This window comes from Drosophila simulans, chromosome 2R, assembly GCF_016746395.2.
Source record: "Drosophila simulans strain w501 chromosome 2R, Prin_Dsim_3.1, whole genome shotgun sequence".
NCBI classification, from domain to species: Eukaryota; Metazoa; Arthropoda; class Insecta; order Diptera; family Drosophilidae; genus Drosophila; species Drosophila simulans.
This window is the reverse complement of record NC_052521.2, coordinates 19,914,498-19,935,376: the sequence shown is the minus strand read 5'-3', so window position 1 is coordinate 19,935,376 and position 20,879 is coordinate 19,914,498. Positions and strand designations below refer to the sequence as shown.

At 44.1% G+C, this 20,879-nt stretch overlaps 2 protein-coding genes across 7 annotated transcripts in view; one reads left to right on the top strand and one right to left on the bottom strand.

Moving 5' to 3' along the window:
• The window catches only part of LOC6735757 (cyclic nucleotide-gated cation channel beta-3), a 56,919-nt gene that overhangs the window by 16,407 nt on the left and 19,633 nt on the right, over positions 1-20,879 (top strand). For all 6 annotated transcript variants that reach the window (XM_016181347.3, XM_016181349.3, XM_016181350.3 and 3 more), the window contains exon 2: positions 4,655-4,946. In XM_016181347.3, the coding sequence (XP_016029123.1) occupies positions 4,727-4,946 (220 nt within the window). In that variant the 5' untranslated portion in view covers positions 4,655-4,726. The remainder of the gene's footprint in view (positions 1-4,654; positions 4,947-20,879) is intronic.
• On the bottom strand, positions 16,931-18,049 carry LOC6735759 (trypsin). Its single transcript, XM_002082636.3, has 3 exons — positions 17,721-18,049; positions 17,390-17,666; positions 16,931-17,332 (listed from the first exon to the last, which is right to left on the bottom strand). Exons 1-3 carry the CDS (start codon positions 17,960-17,962, stop codon positions 16,964-16,966), a joined length of 888 nt encoding a protein of 295 aa, XP_002082672.2. The 5' UTR covers positions 17,963-18,049; the 3' UTR covers positions 16,931-16,963.

The window sequence follows — 20,879 nt, the reverse complement described above, 5'->3', positions numbered from 1 at the left end:
TTTCATTTTCATTTAGTTTTTCCTTTTTTCGCTTTTTGCACGAAGCGCCGCGACCCTTTTGTTTATTTGCGCTCTGTCGAATCACAAAAACTGTAGCGCCATCCGCCATCAGTGTTGGTCTGGACCCAAAGGGTTGGATAAAGATGCGAGGGGCGATCGGGCAGAACACTGGATGTGAATGTGGATGTGGATGAGGATGAGGATGGTGGATGGATGGTGGATGTCGATGTGAAAGTGGATGTGGGCACCTTGCACAAAGGCGATGGCAGCTGCACGAGTAACAAAATGTTTTCATGCCACAGGGTGTGCAACAGAGATGGTAAGGATACTATTGCGGTACAAGAGTCCTGTCTACTACGTGGTTAGTATAGAAATGCGGCAATGCGGCTAATCAAAAACTTCGTATTAAAATAAATTTGATAACACTTGATTTTTATTTGCGAATTTTATCGCTATTATGATTTTGCAGTACCTCGCTAAGGTAACAAGTACCTAGATATGTTGCACGATGGAATTGCAGCTCAAAGGAGCGAAGTTGGGTGTTTCAGTGGGTGGTGGTACCACTGGCTTACTGCTCACGTATGTGCAGTTATAAATTGCACTTCGTGCACCACGTTTGCCGGCTACAAAGATGCAGGGAAAGATCCAGTGCATCCGCAAAGAGAAGGCGGCACCGTGGATATAATCTTGCCAGCTTTTGTTAGTGCCGCTTTGGCCCAAAGCCACGAGGGTTAAAGGAGTTGCAAAAGTTACGCAAAGGGGTTGCAGGCAAAATGTTGTAGTAATAGAATTACAAAAAATAGCGAAAGCTTGGCTATTCGCAAATTAAATATTTGCGCGGCCACACATTGAAACGCGAGTGAAAACAAAATTAAGCCACATTATACCCGTTTCAAAAAGGGCTAAATTCCGAATTAAATTGCTCAATTATACATTTGCGGCAACAAGGGTCGCCGGGCGATAATTGCAACAATAAAATGCACACAGCGGGGGAAAAAAATTATAATTGATAAAAGCTTAAAGTGCAATAATAATACGCACATAAAAATAAAAGAATAACCCAGTGAAATCGCCGATTGCGTGGCCATTCTGTTTTTCTGCTTTTCCGACAGAGGAGCATCGCATGCAGCTGCATTAATTTGCATGGAAAATGCAGCAACGGGGCTGAAATAATTGCACAAAGGGGGCGGGATTGCATCGATGGTTGCGGGATATCGATGGCCCAGACATCTAGCCCAATGCAAATGGAGTATTATTGGCAAGCATTATTTACTTATGCATTAAATGCGATTTTCAACTTTATTTAACCTCGATTTTGAAACTGGCATGTTGTGTGCCATACAACATGTTGTCGCTTGACTTGTTTTGATTTCGGCCAATTTGGGAATGTAAAACAGGAAGTTCTCTGATTATTTTGCTTATCTGGTGTGGAATTAGGCAAATTGGGAGGTAGGTGTTTGCACTAGGATTTAATTGATATTTTAAAATGAATCAAGAGCATGTTAAACAAACAATTTGTATGATATAAAACCCACTCAGTCAGCTCAGCAGCTTGCTGAGCTCTTTTTAAATTAAAAAAAAAAACAGCTAACAAGATAATTAAATGGTCAAGAAATGTATTGCCAATGCATTCATCACTCAAGTTTATCTCACCTTATTTAATTAGCGCTCTAGCCATGAATGAAGTTTCCTCGGTACGGATAAGTTTTGCTCCATCTGTGTTTTCCCATGTTTTCCGATGTTTTTCCATGTTTTCCCATGGAAGCGTGCAATTAGGGACGCGGATTGTGGTCAGCGTTTGCGTGGCGGGATCGTGTTCCATCAACTTGACCATGGCAACTTGTCAGCGCTTCCGTCGCATCACCCGCATCGTGCTGTTCGTCCAGCTCGTCCTTTTGGTCCTTTTGGTCCCGTCGTCCTCGATGCTGTCACATTCGTGTGACAAATGCGCACTTGGCTTAATCAGATGGAATATGCCCTTGCAGAGGGTATAATCACTTGGACAATCAGCTTCTTTTTCTGTGGCTGGCATTTTTCATAGAGTAATTTCCTTTTTGTGTTGGCCAGGAATCGCGATTCTTGCCTCTAATTAGTAGCCTTTTTTCGCCGGTTCTCCGGTTTATCCTGCAAATGTTTTTGGACGAGTTCCGAGATTGATGGTGGTACATTTTTTATGCACGAAGCTGTCTGTCTTTTGCAATGTGATCTGGACAAATGGACGGGGTGGCAGTGGGATCTGGTTCTTGGCAATTATTTCAAAGGGATTGCATTAATTAGCTAAAAACAAAAGCTAGTTATTTTCTGCTGATGCTGCTGAAATGGCGCACAGAGGCCATTAAATGCTGTCAGCTCTGGCAAAAACAATTTTGACACGAAAATTGGATTCCTATTTGTGCATTACATGCATTTTCAATTGTATTTGCCCACATGCATATTATATTTGTAAAGTCCGTGTGCATAGCATATGCAATTGCAAAAGTCAGTATTGGCTTAAATTCCAGTGAGACCCAGCGAATTGAGAATGATATGAAAATTGTTTTCCACCTTCGATTGCTGGAAATTACCATATTTTCGCAGCAAATAAAATAGAAAAATAGAAAGCGGCGCATGAGGTGCAAAACCGGGGCAGAAGTGCAATTTTTACTCCGCATTTTGGGTTACTTTGCAGCCAAAGCTCGAAAAGATGCTAAAAGTTGCAACGGAATTGCAAATGCTGTTGACACTTGCACAATGCAAACAATTGGCCCAGCCAGCAGCAGCTTTTCCCCGCTTTCCTTAGTTTATTCTCGCTGTCACAAGATTTTCTCCCTTCTTGGGATTTGAAAGTTGTGAGTTCGGGTTTCCCAGGCAATTTTCATGTTTACGTAGGTTTGGGCAACACTTGATTGTCTTTTGGGCTTTGACCAAGGAAAATAGAACACTGTTTAGGTGGCAGGAAGTTTTCCACAATGTCATTCTAGTTACCATGATTATGGAAAAGGTATGGGTAAGACGCACTCTCGTTAAGTTTTATATTAATACCCACTTCAATTTCTTGTAAACTAATTTCCGTTGGGAGTGTGTCATCGAGTACTGCATAAATATCAACATACCTGATCCTTGGTGTGTGGCCATAATTTTGATCGCCTTTCCATAATCATGGGCTTGGAGCACAGGAACCGGATGTGAACTAAGTCGAGCGTAAGTTCTTATCCGATTTTTCTCGTTTGTGTTTGTGCAACATCTGCAGTTGGTAGTCCGCCCCACATATACGATACGATTGGCTTGCAGACTGCGGCTCATAAATCATATTTGTATTTGGATCTCGTTCGCCTTTCCATCCCAATTTCCTCGGCGTTTCCCGCAGCGACGACAACATTCAATCAAAATGCTGCAAAATCCCACAAATTTGTTATTCGTCACGTATCCAAAAAGGGAAGTTGAATGTGTGTAACTGTGCTCTTTTTCCAGAGGGTGTGTGCGGCATTACGTATACGCCCAGTCAAAAGGCATTTACGAAAAGAGTTTAAAGCCAGCGCGGGCATTTAAAGTGGCATAATATGTAAATATGGGCATAGAATAATGTGCATTACCCACTCCGCGGCAAAAGGACTCCCTGCGAAGCCAACATATGCCCCATACGTTTGCCAGAGACACAACTTATCAAGTTTACACTCAACTGAATATTTAGAGTCGCTGTTGAGTCGAGTTTCCCCCATTTCATTGCGGCCTCTCGCACTTCCCTTCTGCGCATTGCTTATTAAATATTAAAATGATAAGGAAACGGAAAGGAAGGGTCTCCTTTTTTGGTTTTCGGTGTGTATGCATTGGGGTTTGTGTTCATGTCTATCATTTGGTTTTCCCCTTCTTTTCTTGAAAGCCTCTTTTTGCTGAATTCTAGAATAAACCAAACTGTCAATGAGTGCTTTCAGTCGGTCGACTGCTCCTCTGGCATATTCAAAAGGATTCATTAGCTAAAACTCAAATGGAAATCAAAATATAAGCTTAGGCTTTGCTTTGAGTAGTATGTTGTAGCTATAACACAAATCTCCTGAGACGGAATTTTGCTCAATCATACTAAATTTGTTAAATGGACCAATTAAAAACCAAATTTGTAGTAGTTTATTCCCATCGAGCAAATTGATTGGCGTTTAAATCAATACTAAACGCTCTTTTCAAGGGATTTTAGTTTCATGCTTAAGCCATTAATCGTTGCGACATTACCCTATACCCCTCATATGCTAATGCCTTCGTTCATATTTTCCATGTCGCAATCATTTTGTGCGATGTTCTTTTTAGCAGCTCTGCTTTTTTGTGTGTTGTTCTGTGGCATTTCTGTAGCCTTGATTGCAAGCATTTGCATAATTTAAGAAGCCCTCCGTCTGCGTCGATGTCTTGAGCTGGCAAAGCATGAAAATGGAAATGAAAATGAAAATTCCAGGCCCTCTTCCAAGCACATCCCTCGCTGCTCGCTGTGCAGAAATTATCATATCTTTTGAAGCTCTGTTCTAAATTATTAACGAAATAAATAGCGAAGGCAGCCACGGCGAGCCGAGGCGCCCCAGCGCCATGGGAATATTGAAAAAGTTTCGCATTTCCATTCGCCATTTACGAGTCACCATTCGCCATTTACCATTCAACATTCACCATTCTCCGCCTTCCATTGCCGTTGCAGGAGTGGCCAGAGCGGAGGACACTGGGTGCTGGGAGCAGAAGGATCGGCGGCCAAGCGACGACAATCGTTGGTATGTCCACAGCCAAAAGGCTGGTGCTCTCGCTACGTGGACGCAAGAATTCGCAGGGCAACTCGGCGACCTCCTCCACCCGCCTGGTATCCGCCGGCACCTCGCCCGGCCATGAGCTGGATGAAATAGCCGTGGTCTCGGGCACAGGATCCAGCAGTCACCACTTCTCCTATGGCGGCTGCCTCGCCACCGGCGACGCGCCCCTGCCGCGCTACTCAACAGGTGAGTGCCCCCCAACTATCCACCACCCAACATCCACGTGTACAACTTTGGCCTCCAAATGCGAGAATCTAGCACCTGAAAGTCACCAAATGTAGACCCACCACCAATTACCAACCACCACCACCTGCAACACTACTGTGACCTTTGTGAAAACCCTAATGAACCCGCCTTGCATGCCGTTAGAAGTGTTCCATTTATGTAACTCACACTAGGGGACAAACCAAACTAGTAGCTGCTAAGTCGGTTATTTAGAGATGAGAAAATTCTTCTTTGGGATTGCCGTTCCATCATAGATATTTGAAAATTTACTAAGATATATAGCTAATATATAGCTAGTATATAGCTAGTACTTGGCCTTTTCAGTTGCTACTTAATATATTTATTTCGCTTATTTTTAGATAGCATATTTCTTGTTGAGGATGTTTTGGTAAAATCCTTCCCTAAATGCTTTATAGGATCTGCAAAAATCTTTGAGATCTAAGAAGGCCAACAAGCGAGAGTAGGTTTAGTACTGGGAGCCTGCTAAAATATGGAAATCTGCCGCCTAATGAAAGCGATGGAGTTTTGATTTGAGAAAAGCGCCTTAGCGGAAGGGCACGATGCGAGCGGCGAGGACAGAACAAACAAATAACAAACAATCTTGGCCAACCTAATGGCAGCTGTTGTTGGCCCTGCGGAATAAATCAATCAAATGACAAATATGCTTAGGCAATTGTCAAGCCAAGTGGCTGCCGCCTGGGTTTTGGCCTAATTTCATTCGGAGCGGAGCGGCGACTGCGGTTGTGTGTTGTTTTAGCCAAAGCCACATGAGCGCCGAGTCCTTCGTTAGTTTTCTTGTCACATTTTATAGGGCGCATATGTGGCAGCGCTTTTTCCCCTGCTGGCAGCACGTTTCTCGTCGTGGCTTACAGTTAATTTTGAGTGAAATTCAATTTATCATTGAGCGGGGCATAAATCCGCATTTGGGCCACTTTGGCTCGTTACGGACACAGAGCACAGAAACTCAGGACTCGCAGCTTAGATTTATTTCGGGCGATCCTGTTTGGTTGTTTGCCTGTCGCATCGCATTTCCCACGACATTAGCAAACTGCCTTCAATTTGTCAGCAATGAAACTTTGGCTCGCCTACTTACTATCGCACTGTATTCGCCATGCATTTAATGGCCCAATGTTGTGCAGCACATCGAGAATTTAGTGGAAGTTGCCTTGTTTATTGGCCAGAACTGTAATCGACATTTATCGCCTCTTTCATGGCAAAGACTTGGCTTTAATGTCTGCCCACGCTTTAACGCTCTCATGGAACGGGGATGAAAAAACAGAAGTACATAGTATGTAGATGGGTCCAACCTACGAGCGTACGAGACATGGGCAAAAAGTTCATTTGCAACTTTTGCCATATTTTTCCACAGTCCCGAATGCTTTCGACAATTTTTAGTACATTGCTCCTTCCTAGCAGCCCCCTTGATTTTACATATATTTTTGTGTGTGACAAAGGCAATTTTCGGCACAGCTTTGATCAAAGTTTCGGGACCATAGCATCAGTAAATTAAATTTGACTTACACACAAAATTCGGCATAGAATAGGAAGCAAGTAAATAAATAAATCCACAGCATAAATTTGAGCTATATGTCACTCGCTTAAATCGATATGCGCAGCTCTTAAAAGCTGGGAAAATTGAATTTGCCCGAACAATTTCGTTGCCTACTTTTGTGGGCAAATCGATCAATGGACCTGAATACCATTTATATATCCATTAGGTGGCCAGATAAAACGTTTTTCAATACCCAACTCCATCTGGTGCGCCGTGTGTGTGCGGGTATTTTTGATTTTTTGCCGAGGAATGCCATTGTTCAAGTCACGTTTAACTGGAAAAGCCAAAGGATATAGCCATCAACAGTGGCCGGACGGACTACTACGGCTCTTTGTCTCTCCGGCTGTTTCTCTTTTGTCTCTTGTTTTGTATCCTGCAATAATTGAGCTTAGAGGGTCTTATGGCAGCTGCATCATTGATTTGCCACCCCACAATTTTTCCAGCGCCCCTCGCCGCCCCTTTCAAGTTTTCGCCAAAGTTTCTCGGTTCGTTTTTCTTTCCATTTTATTTCGTCGGATTTTTGCTTTTAGCCCAAACTCAAACCCGAAAAAGACTTCACTGCCAGACATAGTTGAGTTGCAGCAAAACTTTTTCCATTTGCCAGCACAGAGTTCACTTTTGGAGCGAGCGAGAGCGAGCACACGACAATTTTAAAGGCTTGCCGCCTCACTCTCGCTCTCGCTCACTCGCTCACTCACTCTCTCACTCTCGCACTTGCACCAGGGAAAATTGCGCATGTATAATTAGTTTTATTTACCACCTGGCACACAAATTTTAATTAGAATTTATGCGTCCTTCTCCAGTGGCCTCCTCCGCTCGCTCCCGCCACTAATCCCTCCTCCCCGGCTCCCCTGGCTGCAACTTCTTCTTTGTCTTCTAAGCCGTCTTTGGCTGTAAGGAATTTCCTGCTGGCCAAGCGATTTATCTTCAGCTATTTCGCTGTGCACTGGAAGTTTATGGGACACTTAGCCTTTAGTATTTCCATTAAATATTTCCTCCTTCACTCGTGCAATAAATAATATTAAATAATGATATCTCTAATAAAATCTATTAGTGCCTCAAGTGCTGACGATTCTACCCACTTTTCACAGTGTAGTCCGTCTTTCGTCCAGCTGAACTGTAGTTGCTGGCCATATGTAATACGAGTATTTCAATTATAAAAGCAATTTACTGAAGGATGGGCACGTTTCGATTACAATAAGCGTATTAGCTTACCAATTACCATGCTGAGAAACGAAGTGATGTCCTAAGACACGATAGAAAAAGGGGTATGGATTACTATTCACCTGGCTGTGGAGTGTGCCTCGAATTCGGCAGCACAGAGAATGCAAAAATAGTTGCCGGCACTTCAGGACGCCACAGTGTTGCAGGGCTTGACATTTTAATTGCCTTGCATCTGCGAGGGTATGCCATCAGCCACGTTGCGTATACGCCGCGTTGAGTTGTCCACATTGTTGCCGCGAAGTGCCGCGGATAACTTTAGCAGCGGAGACTGCGTGCAGCACAAAGGACCACTTAAAGTTGCCACACAGGCGCTCTCACAAAAGGGGATTTGCTTTGAACGAACGGGAACGCAACGAGAATGCGAATGAGATGGCGGCTGGCGGAGATGGAGGAGATGGAGGAGTGGGCTTAAAGGTCGGCGCCAATGCTGAAGTCTGTAATGCAATTACAAATGCAGGTGGAGTGGCTCCAGCAGCTTTAGCAGCTTCAGCTGGAGCGGCATTGCCGGCATTAGTTGGCATCCAGCCAGGTGTCACCGAAGGGGCGCTGGAGTCCGGCTCTGGTGGACTCCCACTTTTGTCTCCCTTTCGTTCATCTGAAATGGTTGACTTATCAACTAAAGTGCCGCATTAAAAGGAGCAAAAACTAAAAAAAAAAAATAGTCAAGCGCTTTGCCCTTTGCACATTTGTAGGGCCATTGAGCTCTTCTTGTGACTCTCTTGTGCCCGCCTCCTCCTTATTTTCAAGTCCTTTGAGTGGTCATGACGCAGACAAAGGGCATTAGAAATGGTCAGATAAGAAGATATGTAAATGATCTGCAGCTGGGAGCGTGTGCGACTTAAGTTGAGTGCCTAGCCATTTGGGACACAGTTTATGCTGCAGTGATTAAATGTTATCTATTTTTTTTTGCAAGCTGTTTATAAGATTTATAATCTACAATCAGTTTAAGCATACTGGGCAACGGTGCGTATGATTATTCTTCTTTGTAACAATATCACTCATACGCACAGTTACCATTCATATGGTAAAAAGTGCCTGAATATGCTTTAACAGAAAGATTGCTAAACTTTTGTTCCAAGTCCTTTTGAATGCAAATGAAAGTGTTCGACCGACCACACACATGAAAACACTGACACACGCAGAGTGGCAGACATCAAACATTAAGCACTTAAGGCCATGAATTCGATTCTGGTCAAGAGGGCAGAGGTCAGGGGGCGGCAGTTGTGGGCGGTGAGCGGTGGGCTGAGGGTAAAACCGAGCTGCAGGGACAGAGATCATGCGGCGACATGTCGGGCATATCAATCACTTCCCCTCCGCCGTCTCGCAGAGCATAAACCTATTATTTTTCAACCGCAACTCTCCCCCTCTCGGGTTTCCTAAGCCTGCGGCAGCTCTACTCATGTTTTTGCCAACTCCACAGCAGCGATGATAATTCGGTCAGTTCGGTCTGTCCCGACTTGGTCGTATGTCGGTATGTCGGCCAGTTGGCAGGATTAACTTGCCGGGGATTAACAGCGCCAGTGACCGCAGACAGAAGCGGAGGCGGAGACGGAAGCGGCGGAGGAGGAGGCGGCGGAGGCAGCGGAGTCGACTGGGCCAAAAGCAGAATTAGGGACAGAATGCGCTGCAAGGAGCCAAGCCAGAAATCTCTTTAATGTTTGACCTTTACGCCAAATATGCTTTTTGCTGCTCTTAGTCAGCAGTGTGCCAATGCACAGAGAGGAATATTTAAGCTTTGTGCTTTATTTGTTAATATACTAGTATTAATTTTAATATTTATATATATTGCTTTACTAAATTATAACTACTAAGCTCAGCGAATAGAGAGAAAATCTTAAATTTCTGTATAAAAATGTGCCCTTTATAATGCATTCATCAAGCATAAAGTATTTTTGCATACATCTATTCACTTTCATATATGATTTTATTTATGTACATACATATATAATGTGCCTAACAAACTCAATTTCTGTGCGTCCTTAGATCCTTTTCCTCTGAGTGCGAATGCGATGTGCCCCTCACAGCTTGAGGCTGTGGCAAACTTTTTTTAAAGAAGCAATTTGCTGCTGAATTTATGTGGTAATTACCACAACGGTCGCGCTGCAGCAAATTAAGTTTTGCCAGCTGGCAGCGAGGAGCTCGACACGAGACATTTTGCTGGCCAACTAAGCGGATTACTATTTTATACTTGGCTCTCGCTTGAATTTTTGTTTTTTGGGGTTTTTGGTCTGCGGCAAAATTTGCCTTTTTACAATGCGATAAGCGCAATTTAGGAGCCAACCGAATAACAAAAACTAAGTGGGTGCGGAAGACGCCGAATCGTGACCATTTTGATCACGTAGTGCCTTAAAGCTGAATTTGGCTATGGGAATGGGGAAAAATAACTTCTTGGTTGGACTGCAGCCTAATCACACTTCTGCTGCCAATCAGAAGAATTGGTGCCAGGCCAATGGAAAGCGTGGAAAGTGCTCGGAAGCTGCTGAGCATGCTAACTGACCCACTCCTAGCCATGCATGATATGATTTTCACGTTTCCCGGTCAACGATTATGGCCACAATCCAGTTGCCAGGCAAATGAACTGCTGGTTTCTTACTTAACAGCCACCAAAGTAGGGGGAAAGTTTGCGCCGAGAGAAAATTATGAAATGAAAATTACCAAATGAACTCGGTTTTTATGTTGTCTGCCTGCGAATTGAACAATAAAAAGTTCAAAGTACTTTGATGATCCTTTTGAGAAGGAATTTCTTTATAAACCAATATGCCAGCCAAGCTGGAGCGGAAATTGCTTGACATTAAATTCAATGCGATTAGGTCAGACTGAACACTTGGGGGAAATTGAAACATGAAGAAACATAAAGTATTGGGGCGAGGGGCTACTATTGATTGATAACATTCGCAGCCATCCTCTGATGTGTGTGCACTTAAATTTGATATCCTTTGTGAGGAGAATAGCTCGGCAGGACTCTGCCTCGAGTGCTGGCATTGCTTTGCTCCGGCTTCTGCCCTTATTATACGTTCGTTAAGCTTTTTGCGCTTTGTCCTGTCACCCCGACGCCCAGTCTCGTCCTGCTGGCCATTAATGCACAGGCCCAGAACTCAGGATGCGGGACGCAGGACTCGGAGCGAGGAGCATGGAGCATGGAGCATGGATCTCCTCCATGTGACCCAAATAGGTTTCGTTTTAGGACTTAATGGCATAATGACGGCAGCACTGCTGCAACAACACCAAGAACTCAAGTCAAAGCAAACATGCGACCAAAAAAATTTGGAACAATTTCGCAGTGGGTAAAGCACCACCCACTCACCACTCCCCTCCGCCCGGCTTGTCCCCTTTCCTTTCGTCCTTCAATCGACCACTTTAAAAAGTTGCCGCAAAATGAAATTGAAAAGTCAATACAATGTAATTGTTGTCCTCTCCCTCGGAAACTGTGTTGTCCTTTTGCCGCAGCCAGCGACGATGTTCATTCAATTTATTTGTAATTTTTTAACAATTTAACAGTTAAAAAACAAACCAAAACAGGAGAAAAAGTGAAGAAAAAGTCGAAAATAAACTTTTGCACCCGGCAAACACACAGCGTGTATATATAAACTCAAACCTCAAAAAGGGGCAACCTGGGGTGCGACGGAGATAGCATGAGAGTGGTGGCCCAAAGCAAATACAATTATGCCGACCAGCAACAACAACAAAAGTGCTAAGCAAATACTTGCCACGCCACGCCCCCCGCCGTCCAAAAGCCCCTCCCCCCCTCAAAAAGCCGCGTGCTTAGAATGTGTAATTCATTTGAAAGTTTTTGCACCACTCACTGGTGATGCTCTGTCGACAGAAATTAATTTAACTTTCGGCTCGGCCAGGAAGTGGTTCCCATACCGCCAACCCCTCCCCCTCCCCTCTCTGCACTGAAGCTCCATCCGCTAAAGGGGTCAGCAAGGTCAGGGGCCAGGGCTTAAAGTGTTGGATGTGCATTTCAATCAATTAACATTTCCACGAGCGGCTCACAGGTTCCTTAACACGATTATTGCACGAAATTCACTTAGGCGAAGGTTCCTCAAGGAGCCAAATTGAAAGTACACGTTAAAAAAATGCATTAAAATTCAGTATTTTGTTGTTTTGTATAGTTCATAAATATATGCAACATGGGGCATGTTATTATATTGTTACTTATTCTAAAAGTGAATGCTAAGCAAAAACATAAAAACATCACACTCTCTCTGCGAAGTATTTTTCTGTGGATGCACTGACTCTCCATTTGCGGCCGTCTGTTTGCTTGGCAAAAGTTTTAATTATAGTTGCTGGATCTGTTGTTGCACGGAATGCTCATATCCTCCAGCCAAGATGCTGTGTCGGAAATTGCAACTTTAAGCGGTTTTAGCTTAATTTGACTTGCAGAGCGCACATACGAGTACACACACACACGCATGCACTCGTGTCCTGGGAGCCAGGCTGCACAGACACTGGCAAACACTTGGTAATCAGAGCGTGGCTGAGAGCCAAAACATTTTTGGCATAAACGCCCAGAACTGTCGAAACAATGAAGTACGACCAGTAGCACCGCCTTCCAGGAGCTCGCAAAACTATTTGCGGCACGCTGAAAGCAAATGAATGCAACGCCAGAGCTCGTGCAACGTTCAACATTCAATGTGCAATGTGCACTGCTTATGCAGCAGTAATAATAGTAGTAGCCGTAACAACAGAATAACAACTGTGTTTGCAAATTTTCGGAAAAAATATCGGATCGCATGGGTTGGATTTGTCGAGCAAAGCTCCAAGTATGCAAAGCGAGTTGCTGTGCCAACTCTTAGAATACACAAGGATTTTTATTTTAGGATCTGAAGTTTTACGACAAAATTGATAAAGTTCGGAAATATATTTGATTTTACGATTCACTGAGCTATGAGCAGAAGAGTTTTTTACATTCGTTGTTTTATGTCGAAAATTTTAATATTAAGGTGAAATTTCGCAAACAAATCCAGAGACATTTATAAGCTATAAAAACTTCTTATATTTTTATATTGAGTTATTTTATACACGGCTTAATTACACAACTTTAGCTCAAGAAAATCTGTTTCCTAAAAATTGTTTTTAAAGTTAACTCGAGTGCAACGCATACATATGCACATTATGGCCGCTCGATTCGTTTGCTATCGGATGGAAAACCAAGAAAATGTCAGTTCGCTTTTCCCCATTTTTCCCATGTGGTTTTCCCCCACACCGCAAACAGCAGCATTCTGCTGAGGAACGAGGGAAACCTTAACGGCTGCATTTCGGTGAATTATTGATTTGTGGCTGTGGTGAAAGATAAAGAGCTGCGCCATCTGGCGGTGCAAAAGTGGAGCTAATTGAGGTATTGCGGGCAGAGCTTGAGTCCGAAAGTGCCCGAGTGGCAGACGTGCTTCCCGGACCGAGTTTCCCGCTCAGATTTCGACGGATAGTAGCAATTATTCCGTTGCAGGAGTCCAAATTGAATCTGGCCCATTTCGACTCCCCAACTCCCCCCTTCATTTGCATAATCGGCTGGGGAAATTGTTCATTGCATACGCACGGGGGCGGCAGAAAGAGGAATAAATTTGTTGATGCACATTACGCATACGCCTAGTTGGCGCAAATTGGCCCATTGGCTTCTGTTTTATCGCTGGCAAAAATTAAAATCTAAGCTCAAAGTTTTCCCCCGCCCTTTCCAGAGTGTTTGTGTCTGCGGCTTTGTCCTAATCACATCACGTGCGACTGTCTTGTCTTACATTACACACATCCCTGTTTGGTCTACACTGGGGGAAAATGTGTTTGCAAAAAAAATTAAGGAAATTCGAAAATTAAAATCGGTTAGTAAAGTAAGACAAAATAAATAAATGATTGAAATGGGCTTAATGTAAGCTATAAATAATTGTTTGGAGAAACTTTCTTACAGGTATTAGAGCTTAATTTCAGACGATTTGCCAAATTACATAACTCGTTTTGCCAAGTGCACATATATACATACATACATATGTATATGCAACCAACTTTGTGGCCAAAATTACAGGCCATGTGCTGAGCTGAGCCGGGCTGTTGGCCCGTCGTTGTCTGCTTTTGGCATTTGTCGCAATTGCCGTTAACTGCCAGCGCGTGTTGCCTGCCAACGTTTCATTATCAAAGCCGAGTTTGCCACTAAGCACGTCGTAAACAATAAGCTGGTCCCCTCAGTTTTCGCTTTTGGCCCTGGTGGCCCACGCTTATTACTTTCGCCCCATTACGGGGACACGGTCACAGGACATGGTACATGGGACACGGAGCAGGACAACGGCCCCTGGACAGCTTTATGACATGCATGCGCATATGGACGTACATATAAATATAAATTCAGCTTGAAATCGTTTAATATGCCGCATTGTCCTGCCTGCGAGAAGCGAGACCTAAATAATTACCATCGTAATTTCAATTTGCTCACTCTTTTTGATGTTTGCGAGCAAAGCCTGCGGGCATAGAGCTGATTTCTGAATATTTCACAAAGCGGAGGAAACCGAGAAGTTCTTGGCAGTAGTCTCTACATGCTAGCTAGACAAATCGTACGAACTTTCCATTTAGCCGAGCTTTACTGTGCAGTGTGCAATTGACATTTTACTCGCAACTGACTGCTAAGTGCTCGCACTCTAATTTAAATTAAACTAATTTGTAAATCTTTAACGCACACGCACACAATCAGAGCTTTCTTTTGGTGTTTCTTTGTGTGTGTGTGTGTTTATATATATCTGTTTGCCCTCCATGTGCCCTTGTGTATATTTTTAACCCAAATCCATTAGAGAAGTTACTCAAGAATCCTTTAGATATTTATGTGCTGTGAGCGCTGTCTTAACCCCAGCGCACACACACACAGTGGCAACTGCAGATGCAGATACATTCGCAGATTCAGATACAGATACAGATGCGCACACAGATGCAATAGCAGTTGCTTAGCGAAGAGATTGCGAGCGGACAAGCTGAGCACAGCAGAGGTCACATCAAGTAAATAGCAACGTCGTCGAGGCAAACAAATACGCAAACATTTATAAGACTGCTAAGCTCATAACGAAATGCACTTACACTCGAGTACAAGCAGACTAGCACACACATATGTAGGGTGACCACCATTCCACCATTCCCTCTTGGATTTTTGCCATGCTAAACACGCGTACACTGAACCAAATACGAATGTATATGTTCTTGAAAAATATATGTAATTTAAAGGGTCAATATCATTTGGTATTACTTTTCAATTTCCTACGATACATATACATAGATGATACATCTGATTGAAATAACTTTTGTGTCCTGAGCAAATATCATGATCCAGTCCCAGTTCTCTCCGTGCATCAAGTATACGCCAAGTGGGACGAGCGAAAAGCAAGCGCAGGAGCTCATCTCCTATTCATGCCGATGTCCTGGGACAATGTCAATGGAACCGCGAGGCACAGTCGCTTTTCAGCTGGCTTAGCCACCGCTCAGCGGTGCGCTAATGGTCCCCAAACGCGGGATCGGGATCGGGATCAGGCCAAAAATATGCTGAGCCGATTGTGCAGCTGGCCAAAATGTAATTAACTGCATATTCCCTGGGAAATAAAGATATTCGGATGCGGGCAGCCGCCAGCGCTTGTCACTCAATTTCACTGTTGCACCCGCATTGCACACACACACACGCACACACTCACAACACTTGAACTGTAAATTCGCATAGCACGAACTTGCACTCTTTCCTCGCCTCGTGCTCGCATCCTTTTGCCCTCATGTCCGCGCATATTAAAAGTTTAATGTAAATGTAATGAGTGCCAGCGCATGCAAATGAACAGTTTGGCTTTGGCCCCTGAGCCACGCCCCCCGCCCCGAACCGCCCATCAGCCCAACGCCTTTATTGCTTTTGCGGTTGCAGCAGCTGTGCGGTATCCACGTTGGCCCACTGCTAATGAGTTGAGTCACTTAAATACATTGAAAGCCGTGCAAAATTTAAAGTACATTTAGCGCAGTTCGTCGAACGGAATGTTCCCTGAGTTTATTTCTTAAATGGATTTCCCATCACTTTAAAATAAACTAGGGACACAGTCCATACTGATCTTTATAGAAACTGATGGAAACGCAGAGAATCTCTTGCTTATGCGCCATCGCGACTTTTTCGATGACAAACGGAAGTCGCTTGCTTGACCATCTGCCACTTCCGGCGTCAGGAATTCCACAATTTCGAGAGATTATTTCGTTGTCAGCTTGGGCCGGCGAGCGTTAATTGAATTGGCTTCTTCGCCGGCGAGCTTGTCACATCTGCTCCATTTGCTCCATTTGGGCCAGATGTTACACCTGGCCACGCCCACATATACATTCCTACGCACACACACACACACCCGCACTGGCGCACACTCATATAGATTCGCATCGCATCGCTTACACGCACGTGCGCACTACTACATAGGCAGTGGCACGCCCCCTATCACACCTTAATACGCATTCATGCATACCAAACGTTGAGCACGAGCGCCAGGACGAGATCCTTAACCATTTCGGTAGGGGGATGCGGATGAGGATGGGCAAATGCTGGCAATGAGTCGCAATGAGTCGCAATGATGATGGTGCCTTACACACTTTCTCAGTTTCCCAGTTTCGCAGTTTCCTTTGCTGTCAGGCCAAAAAGGGCGTTTAATTAAATGAAGTCGTTTGCATTAATGTTGTCATTACGCATTTGCCTACGGAGCTCTACGGAAAAACAAAAAAAAGGCGAAATAGGGCAAGATGCACAAAATTCATTACGCAAATGAGGAGCAGGTGCCTGGCCTTTGTTACCTGCTAAGAAACATAAGCTGAATTCGTGTATCCATTGCCATTTGTGTCCAATCTGAATGCCATGCTCGGGAATGAAGTATCTGGTGGAGAGCAGACTCCCCTCCCATTCAAATTCAATTCTCGCTCGCATCAACCGTTTCCACTTACTGTGGGCAGCCCAGCATCGAATTTTCCAGCTCTGGAAAAGAGATTTTGAGTGTTTTATTGCCCTTCTACTGGCAGAGTGTGTGGCCAATGCCAATTAAAGCCACATGCACATGGACGCGGTTCCAGCCGCGCTTTGCGCCCATTAAGAGCTGTGCCCATCGAGTTACCAGGTTGCCTATGTCACAAGTTCAACGCATTTGCTACCCTAGTCTGGAGTTTATAGAGTCTGGCTCCCAACCAAAGGATATTGCATATATTATTAGTTTACTTTCTGAAATTTTCAAATGCGATTTAAGCAGCTATGAACTACATACAACAGTATGAACATGAGGGTTGGATTTGCCTTAGTGATGCTGGCCCAGTCATATGCCGTTTGCCTGATCCACCTTAAGCCGCTAAATACGTCAGTATAGATGGACGGAATATAGGTGCAACCGCAGCCAATCGGATAGGCAACTATGCCGACAACCACCTTTCCGGCTAGTAATGGGGATCCGATGTCGCCGCTGCACGGTTCCGCGTCTATTGTCCCATTATTGTTCCCAGCACACATCATTCCATCACCATAGTGTCGGAAGTACGTCTTACACACCGCGTTGTCCATGAGAACCACGTCCAATTGATATATGTGCACTGCCAAAGGTCCGCCCTGGAAGCATAGTAGCATATATTAAAGTGTTAGTCATGAAATTTTGAGTAGCCGTACAAAATACATCCTTCCCCAGCCGAGGACAGTGTGCCTGACCCCGGTTTTCGGTGCCTCTTTCGGCAGATGAAGGAATCCTATTCGTGGATCATTCGAGGGCATTTTCTCCTGAAGCTTCATTAGAGCCATGTTGTATGTGTTGTGCATGGTGAAGTTCTTCGGGACGTACAGACTGGACACTGGCGAACAGACCGATTTTCCGGGGATATAGCGCAGTCTATGCGGGGATCCGGCCACCACCAGCAGCCATCGAGCCTTGTACATGATCTTGGATTGTCTAAAGGATCGAGGATATAAGATCCAGTGACCGATTACTGGGGTAACTACCTACCCCATGACACAATGGGCGGCAGTTATCACCCATTGGTTGGATAGTAGCCCTCCTCCGCAGTAGTGATTGTCGCCAAAGAATTTGTTTGGGGTTCTCGATCTGATGGACACCACGTACTTGGCCAACTCGAGGGTGTCTTCTCCATGAAATTCGGGCGTGGATAAACGCTTCATCCGATGGGCTCCACTAAGGATTACCATGACTGTTATTAAAATGGCTACATATTGGTATTTCTTTGCCATATACAAGACGAAACTAACAAATTAAGCGAATAACTGAGTTAATTTGAATTTTAGTTCAATTTGTTGATTGATACGAGTATGGTATTATGATTATGAGTTTATGAGTAATCCTGAGTTAAGCAATTTATTCCTATCTCTATATATATTTGTCCAAGTTAATCCAAACTTATGAGCAAATACAATAACCGACGCTAGGTGGAGCACATGTGCAATATAGAAAACAGTCGCTCTGCTGCTGAGTAAACTTGTATCTTAAGTCAATTACTTTCAAATTTTAACGAATTTGTTCTGTGTGCATATTAAGTACGCCTCGCTGCGGTTCATCTGGCAGCTGAGTGCGCTGTTTTTACTTGGTCCTCGCCTGGAGGCGTTTAAAGTTGGTTTCTGGTAATGCTTTTATGGCTTGACTTCCTTTTTGTGTCCTTTAAGTTTCCATTTCCACTTTGAGCCGTGCTCTGGTCCACTTTTCTCTTTTCGCTTCTCGGCCGCGTGTTTGTGTAAGGCTCAAGTATGTTTAAGTAAAGTTTGCTCGCCAACTTTTGTCAAAGTATTTCGTGTTCTCAAATATTTTCATTTGCCGAGCCAGCTGCACCAAATAATTGAGGTTTAGTTTTTGCCCGAAATGCCGCTTTTTCTCCGAATGCCACTTATTTTTTTTTGGGTTTCGCTGGCAGAGGGACAGAGGGCAACCGAAGCCGAACCAACTTGTGATGATTTGCGGCAGGCAAATTTATTGACAATTCATGGCTCATGGTTGCCCAGAAGCCCGTCCTCCCCATACCCTTCCCCATCCCTTTCCCTTCCCTTTTTCTGTGTGAGTGAGGCCGTTCAAGCGTTTTGTTGAACTTTTGCGCAAGTTTGTCGCAAGTTTCCGTTTCCGGCTGGCAGGCCATGACAAAGTGCCGCACATTAAGCTGAAGATTTTTCATTTTTCTCCGCTCTATCTCACTCAGTCGCTTGCCCGCCATCCCGCTCCGTTTTTCCTCCTCGCAGTGCCTGTTTTTGTTATCACCGAGGCCGCAGCCAAGACAAACCAAAAAGCGCAAAAGTTTAAATTAATGACACTCAACTATTAGCAAAATTAAATAGTGCTAAGATTATGTCTGCAAACTTGGAATGCGGTCAGGGACAGGGCTGGGTTTCCATCTCTCGGTCTTCAGCTCTTCAGCTTTTCCGCTTTTCCGTTCTCAATATGTCTACGACTTGGGCCATGGAACGGCCCAATTTGCGGTGACAGCGCCTGAAAGTAGGCAACAGGCTTGTAAATTGCCAATGACGCAATACTAGTACATTGAATTTGTTTACGTGTAGTCCGAACTTTCACCAGACATTGAAATGCACTCTGGCAAACTTAGTTTGTGCGGAACAACGAAATTCACACAAGTGAATTTATCGACCAAGAACTACACTCAACTCTCACTTTAACTCACTTTAGGTCACTTAGTTAAAGGGATTTGCTTGTGTGTAATAACATGGGATACCTATTATTCTATGATCTTTAAGTTAGTTTAATCTGATTTGATTCTAATTTAAGCTCTTAATCTCTTAAAAATAAAATTACAACTGCAAATATAGGTCAATATGTGTGCAATATTCTCAATTGTTTGCTGACAAAATGTACTTGCTCTTATGCCTGGTTTTGTAACACAAGTTATATATTCCCGAAAGAGGATTAAAAACAGTATATAAGCTGGACAAACTTCACGTGTATCCACATTCAACGCCAGGGGGTGTGATGAAGGCTCTGGAATTTATTAATAATGCACACGGAGCTAAATAACATTTATTTTTTCCGGCCACCGACCGCAAAAGTATCTCACGAAGGGCGTGGATGACGTAGAATTAGTTAATAAATAAACGCGGTCAAGTTGATTTGTATGTTGCCATTAAGCGCGAATTAATTAGAAATTATTGCCCAGCGAGGAAAGTGCAAATTCGTGTTCGAGGACCTGGGAGGTGTGGAAAGGAGGCGTGGTAGGTGGCAGGTAGCAGGTGGGCCAAAGTAATTGACAATTTTTGCATTTGACTCGCGACTCGTGGAATCGCCTCCACTCCACTGACACTCGACTCTAGCCAATCTATTCAGCATCATTGTTTGGTGGCCTAATTGAATTACGCTGGCCAGAAGCTGAGCAATAATTAAAAGCGGTCTGCCAATAATCAATGGCCAGGCACCCACCCAGCTGGAGGCAGGTATCTTCGTCCTGGCGGAGCAGCGAGCAACAGGCGGAGGACTCGAATGGCTCGTAATAGAAATAAATTGGCGCCACACGCAGTTCGCTGGCGACACTGTCGATACGGATACAGATACAGATACAAACATCTGAAAGCCAGCAGTCGTGGCCATTGTCTGGCTGTTCGACAGTCAAGTGGCACTTGAGCCAGTCCTTTGGCCAGGAGCTCTGGGCCAATCTGTACGGACCCCTTGCGTGTGGCAGCTCATGAATTTCCAAGTGCCAGTTGCCAGGCAGCTGGTTAAAAGTAATGAAGCTCCCTTGGCGTGTGTGCTCATCTGCTCATATATGTTTTTTTTCCTTTTGTTGCATGCTCCATTTAGGCGCACGTAATTAAATCTAACTTTATTAGCACATTTCTGGGCCCTCCAAGTGAAGATAGAGCGACTTTGGTGCGAAGCTACTTGGCGGCCATCACCTTACAGTCCAAAAATAAGCAATGCATGCAAGTCTTACACTGAAAAAAAAACACTTTTACCAGTTAAGAAATTAATATTGAGCAGGAGAAATATTTGTACCCTTGCAAACTAATAGCACATAAGATATATATTAGTTAATAGAGCATATTTTCTCTGTGTATCCGTCAAGTTCCGGTAAGAGTTAATTAGAACCCGACCCACATACATTCAAGTCCCAGCTGTTCGAATACCTATGTTCTTGTAAATCTCGTTGTTGTTTCTTGT